Source organism: Parambassis ranga, unplaced genomic scaffold (assembly GCF_900634625.1).
Source record: "Parambassis ranga unplaced genomic scaffold, fParRan2.1 scaffold_21_arrow_ctg1, whole genome shotgun sequence".
NCBI lineage: Eukaryota > Metazoa > Chordata > Actinopteri > Ambassidae > Parambassis > Parambassis ranga.
The window spans coordinates 8,904,365-8,911,130 of record NW_021144767.1 but is presented as its reverse complement, the minus strand read 5'-3'; the positions used below and the strand labels follow the sequence as shown (position 1 = coordinate 8,911,130).

The window sequence follows — 6,766 nt, the reverse complement described above, 5'->3', positions numbered from 1 at the left end:
GCGCTGCAGGGCTTGGACGTTACAGCAACACAGAGAGCTGTGAAGCTGCTCAACACTGGTTCAACACTTCGACACAATTCACCACAAGACTAAACATGCTTATGAATACAACGTGCCATCAAAGAGAGTCCGTGTTGTACGAGTGAAGTTCTCTGCCTTCTCACTGGCGGCACTCGCGGCAGCGCCACCCAGTCTAGTTCTCTTGCCCAGTCCTCTGGTGCCATCTCTGCTATTTTACGTGTTTCTGTCTACATGGTGGCGTTTTTAAAATTCGCTGATGCGCATACACACACGCAAACGCGTGCGCACACAAACACATGTGCGCACAGGTGAGCCCACTCCCAGCAGCAGGTAGAGTGTGTGTTGTTCGACTCTCTGTTGCTCATGACGTGCTAGTTGGTTTGACTTAACTCCATTGACTATGCTCAGATAAGCCATGGTAATAGGCCTACCACTACTCATAATAATAATATTAATATCATTAATAATAACAATAATAATAATAGTGTTGATGATTGGGGGCCTTTCCAATGTTAAATGTTCTTTAGAAATTAAAGTTTATTGATCTTTGAAAGGGTGTACTTGCATTATATGTCATTATCATTATGTTAGTTGAACATTGATTTGACAATATTATCGCTTATCGCAATAATTTCTCTTGGCAATTAATCGCCCAGCAAAATCTGTTATTGTGACAGGCCTACACACACACACACACACACACACACACACACACACACACACACACACACACACACACACAGGTTTTGCCGCAATGAGTGCCTTTATAGAAAGTATCGGATCGGGACTCGGTATCGGCAGATACTCAAAATCAAATGACTCAGACTCGGACTCGAGGGCAAAAAAACCTGATCGGGACATCCCTAGAAATAAGCAATATAACAAACAAGCTGGTCCATAATCATGAATTTATACATTGGAATTGACTTCTAGTTGTAGTATAGTATATATGTAGTATATGTTTTCTACACGTATAGTGTGTTTTTTTGTTAGTGTTTTCTCTTACTTGGAACATGTGAAATTGTATGAAATTGATTATATCGATCTCATCAGGTATCAGTATCGAGTAAATACTGATCCTAACGTTGGTATCGATACTATCGATATTTGATCGCCCACCCCTAGTGTGGCTGCAGGGCTGCAGAGTGAGACACGCATTTCAGTGGATAGAACAGGTCTGAGTGCAGAGTCACCCAGCTGTCAGACCGGTTCTGACACTTCCTTCATATTTCACTGATCATGAGACCTGAGGGCTGATTCTAAAGAAAAACACCAGAAGTTACACAACTTGTTGTGAAGCATCAGTTACAGTGTGACCGACCTGTCACTGTGTTGTTGTGTTGAGTTTCTGGTTTTATTTCATTTCTGGTTTCATTCAGGAATTTGCACATTTTTATCAATCATGGTCAAATATGACAGGCTCATCATTTTAGGGGATTTTAACATTCACGTTTGTTGTCCTACTTCTTCTCCACTTGCCTCCGACTTCATTAAACTGCTACAATCTTTTCATCTGAACCAACATGTAAAATCCCCCAGCCGCAGCAAAGGTCACATTTTGGATCTTGTGATCTCAAACTGTGTTGATGTAGAACAGGTATCCCTAACACCATTTCCTGTCACAGATCACAGCGCAGTTCCAAATTCCACTCCTTCCTGACCATAGACCTATCAAAAAATCCACTCTCGCCCTCTGAGCTCACTCTCTGCCCCGATTTTCTGTCAAGCTTTTATTGAAAATTGGGAATCTGAAAAGGAAAACGGCAGCACAGTTGAGGAGCTGCTTAGTAATTTTAATAGCTCTTGCATTTTAGACTCCATAGCTCATAGGACTCTTTTATGGTTTTTAAGTCATCACTTAAAACTCTGGCTTTTAACTCTGTGTTTTATCAAATGTATATTTATTTTACTTCATTTTATTTTATTAGTCATTTATTCTACACTTGATAGGCTGTGCACAGCACTAGGCTGACCTTGTTTTTAAAAGTGCTCTATAAATAAAGATGGATTGGATTATCTTGCTGCAGCTATTTAAACAGTCACATTCATGCTAGTCATGCTAATATTACACAACCATCATGCAAAACAAGCCAAAAGGTACACAGCCACGCTAGCCGTGCTAAGAGTCCATAGCCATCATGCTAGAAAGCCATGCTAGTTGTGCTAAAACTAGTTATTGTGCTACAGCTCTACAACCATACAGATATGTGTGTGTGTGTGGGCTCACGGAGAGGCAAGTCTGACACCTAGAGGTGAAGATTATGACAACACACAGCTTGTACTTCAAAACACTTTATTTATATTTCACCAGTACTAAAAAACCTCAGACTTAGTTAAATGAATACAATCCAATATAGAAATCCATTACTTAAAGCTGATGTTAATGAAACACACACACAGTGAGAAACTGATCTGCGGTTTAGACGTCCACATGTGGCTCGCTGCTTTGCTCATGGTCACCTCACAGACTGAAAGGGTTACGTTGCTACACAAATAACCACTCAGACAGGGCTTAGACTATAGAAAAGTTACCCATAATGAAATCACACATTTCCCCCTTTTAATCTCAAACCCTTCAAGATTTGTAATCTGTAATTTAATCCGTGCTTTATCCATATATCCTGGATTATCGTTTGTTCTTCTTTACATTCTGTATATTTGTACATATGGCTCTAATCTAATCTAATCTGGCATAAAACACTGCAGAGGATACAATAATCCACTAGAGGAAGTGCATCATTATGTGTGTAAGCTAATGTTAGCCTCCAGGGCTCATGCTGTTGGAAACAGAATTAGCCTTTGTTAGCAACCTCTGGTGATAGCATGATATACGCGGCCCAAACGTTAGCATAATGTTGTGTATGGTGAATGGGTGGATTAACGAAGCCAATAATTCTGTAATCTAAACCCAGATTAAGGGGCTTTCAGTCGGAGGTGATGTGTTGATGCCTTCGGAGCAGCTCGGCCTGTTTTAGAACAGCTGAGGTGGAGTTCAGGAGTAACAGGAGTGCAGACAGGTAGCAAGCCAATAAATAAAGTCAATATGAGATTAAAATACAACCTAATCTAGTATAATTTGGAAATGCTGATAAAACAAAGTAATCCTGAGTCTTAACAATCACTTGTGTGATTCAGTGACTGCATCGTTTCATTATGACTCGGTGACTGTAAAGCCACTTCAGTAACTATGCTAGGTTTGAGGACAAATGTGTTCCTTTGGCAATATTGATAGATTCTGATGTAACATTTTGACACATAGCATTTGTTTTGTTTGTAACTAGTAGCTATATCTCCACTGTGTAAACAAACGCTGCCCGTGCAGCTCGGACTGTTGGCAGGAGCCCTGAGGGGGGCCCTGTGGCACACCTGGAAAACCAGGGGGGCAGAACTGGCGCAGACAAAAAGAAACAAAGACCAAAGTTAAAACATGTTATGACAAACTGTGCTTTCACAGAACGTAGTTAGATACACAGCAGGTCCACAGCGTGTAGCGGAAAGCCACTGATTAAAGTGCTCAAAGGGTGATAAGAGAAGCTAACGGCTAATGGCGGAGATGAAGGAACAGACTGAAAGGCTGTGTATTAAACGCCTGGATGGGGAGCGGGTGCCACTCTGGAGTGGAGCTGGCACATTGAGAAGCTTTCGTTAAAAAAGGCTTTTAAGAATAAGCAGTTCTGAATCAAGGGGAAAAAATGAAAGAGGCGCCGACTCATCTCAAGATGGCGGTTGAGCTGAGGGGCTGCCTTACTGGTAAACCATAGCTCAGTCTTCTTCTTCTTGACTCCTTGGCTGGAGAGGTCGCCGAGCGTTAGAGGCGAGCAGCGGCGGCTTTCTGAGTGGGCAGTTTTCCTCCTGGACAAACGCACAAACATGAGAGGCGTTTTAAAGGCCTGCTGAGAACCCAGAGATCAGGTCAGTAATGGCGGCAGCAGCTTGTTTCTTTTTTTATTTTACCCAGAGTGTCTTCCAGGGAGTTCACCATCACCTTGTTGACTTTCAGAGTGCCCTGCTCAGCTCCTCTGAAAGAGAAAGAAGCTGTTACGTTTCCACCGCTCACTCTGACAGCTGTTTCTGTTTTGACACCAAACTCATTGTTCACAATAACAAGATAACATAACAAATCTAAATCTTAAATACCATTAATACATTCATTCAAATGTGAGTAATGTTAACTTTCTTTTTTTTTTTTAATCAATCAATCAATTTTAAAGGATCGGGGTCGTTTTTGCACTTTTAGCATAATGCAAAGCAAACAAATGTGCCAACAGTGTTTTTACAGACTTGTTTAGCTGAGGGTCACCTCACAGACTGAAAGGGTTAAGTGGCAACACAAGTTCTCAATAAACCAGACAGGGCTTAGACTATAGAAAAGTTAACCCATAATGAAACCACACATTTTTCCCTTTTAATCTCAAACAACAAGATTAGTAATCTGTAATTTAATCCATGCCTTATCCCTATCCTGGATTATCAGACAGTTCAATATGAATGCATTAAGAATTTGATAATAAAGATGGTGTACCCTTTTACTCTCCGCACGGCTCCGAGCCTCAGCAAAGCTGCCAGGCTGTTCTTCTGCAGGTCCGACGACAGTGCCTCGGCGTACCTCAGCGTGCCTGGATCACACACAGCTCACGTTGTACAGGGGGACTTGATTTACAGTCGCACAACACTGACAAAGACTTAGTGCCAGACAAACCTGTCAGCAGGTGTTTGATGATGAACTTCCTGACGGCAGGAACGAACTGTTTGTCTGTCAGAGCCTCCGTCGCCTCTTCACACAGGAACCTGCACACAACCTGGACACACACAACTGTTGAGACTGTGGCTGTGTGCCGACAGCTCCCTCTAGTGGCCGTCTTGTATGCTACACTATGGCCTCACCTGGTATCCTTGTAAGAAGGGATCCAGGATGCTGGTGAGGAAAGCCAGCGTCCTGTGTCCTCTCTCTGTGATCAGCACCTCCTGCTGGGGGATCTGCAGAGCTCCGGTCTTCACCAGCAGGTAGCAGGCCTCCTCAAAGTCCTGGAATCACAACAGGACATGAACACGTCTCTAGTATTCATCCTGACCGGACTGAAATGTCCTCTACCTGCACTGTAGCTCCGGGACAGAGGATGAACTCGTTGGAGAACATGTTTCTCAGGAAGCTGAAGCTGTTGTAGACCTCCTCTGTAAAAAACACACGTGATTTACAGACATGTATATAGAAGCTGGAAGTGTGATGACGTCCTCTTACGTCTGTTGTTGGAGGAAGAGGTGACGATGGCCAAGGCGAGCAGCGCAGGGCGGAGGAAGACGTGGAGCGCCTGGTTCCTGTAGGAGGCGCAGGACAGCACGACCACAGCCTGGTTCAAGAGCTTCTCTTCTGGTCCCCCCTGTCCTCCTGCTGCAGGCGAATAGAATTACTGCTGCTGATGAAGATTCATTGCTGAAACACTACCAGGATTTCAGATGCACGTCTATACAAGGTGTTACGGTAGAGGGGTGTTCAGGGCAGATTTCAGTGAATTATTCATCAGCTTTGATAAAAACAACTTGAACACTGTATCAAGTCCAATTCCATGATACTATGAACAGATTTTTCTTTTTTTGTTTTCTTAGTATTTTAATGAATCTGTCAGAAAATGTCCTTTGCATTAATGATTCGACCCGTTTTTCCTGACAGATGCAACATATTAGTTATTATTATGTTATAAATGCTCTGAACAGTGTGTAATAACAAGAAGAGCGCCCGGCACACACGCTACGTGTCATTACCGTAATGTTTTTAAAAGGGAAATGAAGTTAAAATGAACACAGACCTTGTTCCAACGCCAGCTGGACTCGCCCCTCAGAGATGCTCACCAGACCTTGATGGAGGGAAAGACTGGACGAAACGACCTCAGAGGGAGGAGCGTGCTCTGAAAGGAGAAGGAGGATCCGTCAGCTCAACAACAAAAACGGCGTCTTCTGCATCAGTGGTGCTTCTGTACCCGGCCAGTGGAGAAAGGCTCCGCACTGACGGGACAGGTCCCTGAGCCACACGGCTTGTTCCGTCAGCTCCTCCAGGGCCGTCCCCCCTTTCTGTCCGTGGTGGTGGTTCTGGAGCAGCAGGGATGCCAGAAGGACCCACGGCTTCAGGACCATGTTCTCCTCCTGGGCCCGCACCAGCCTGAAGGCCGAGTCGTTGACGAAGTGGTTGATTTCCTCGCCGGGCCTCTGCGGGATGTGTCTGGAGATGAAAAGTCAGACCATGATGAGAGGAAACATGCACTGTAGACAGACGGGGTGGAGACTGCCCCCTGTTGGTGTGGAGAGGTATTAGAGGACGCTTGATGTTTGTTACCGTGGTGTGAGGTTGAACTGGCAGCGGTTCACTCTGCCCTCAGCCAAACTTCGGACAGACACAGGCTGACCGAAGTAAACGTGGATGCTGCCGTAGTCCTCACTGAGGACCTTTCTGGCTTTAAAGAGACCCTGAAGAAAGAATAGATAACATGTGTTTGTGTTAAATAATTATTTAAACATCCTTTCACACACATACAAGTTCTTAAAGAGCCTTCAAAATCTGGTCATCAACAACGGTCTCTTAGGCCCCGTCCACACTGGAGAAAGTCAGTCCAGCTAGAGTAGGATTGAATCCAGATAGCCTTGAAGCTGGGTACGTTCAGACCTATTTTCAAATCTGGCTATCACACACACGTCCGTGCTCAATCCAGCTTAACCCGGCTTGTTTGTTGTCCTCCAAACCACTAGGTGGCGC

General features: G+C 44.1%; 1 protein-coding gene across 1 annotated transcript in view; it reads right to left on the bottom strand.

Moving 5' to 3' along the window:
* Positions 1–3,796: 3,796 nt before the first annotated feature.
* Positions 3,797–6,766, bottom strand: part of LOC114429783 (dihydroxyacetone phosphate acyltransferase-like) — a 3,744-nt gene continuing 774 nt past the window's right edge. Inside the window, exons 5-14 of the mRNA XM_028398426.1 lie at positions 6,350–6,480; positions 5,997–6,235; positions 5,826–5,924; positions 5,261–5,407; positions 5,114–5,193; positions 4,906–5,046; positions 4,721–4,820; positions 4,544–4,637; positions 3,976–4,040; positions 3,797–3,873 (exon numbers count right to left, since the gene is read on the bottom strand). Coding sequence (XP_028254227.1) covers positions 3,830–3,873; positions 3,976–4,040; positions 4,544–4,637; positions 4,721–4,820; positions 4,906–5,046; positions 5,114–5,193; positions 5,261–5,407; positions 5,826–5,924; positions 5,997–6,235; positions 6,350–6,480 — 1,140 coding nt within the window. The 3' untranslated portion in view covers positions 3,797–3,829. The remainder of the gene's footprint in view (positions 3,874–3,975; positions 4,041–4,543; positions 4,638–4,720; positions 4,821–4,905; positions 5,047–5,113; positions 5,194–5,260; positions 5,408–5,825; positions 5,925–5,996; positions 6,236–6,349; positions 6,481–6,766) is intronic.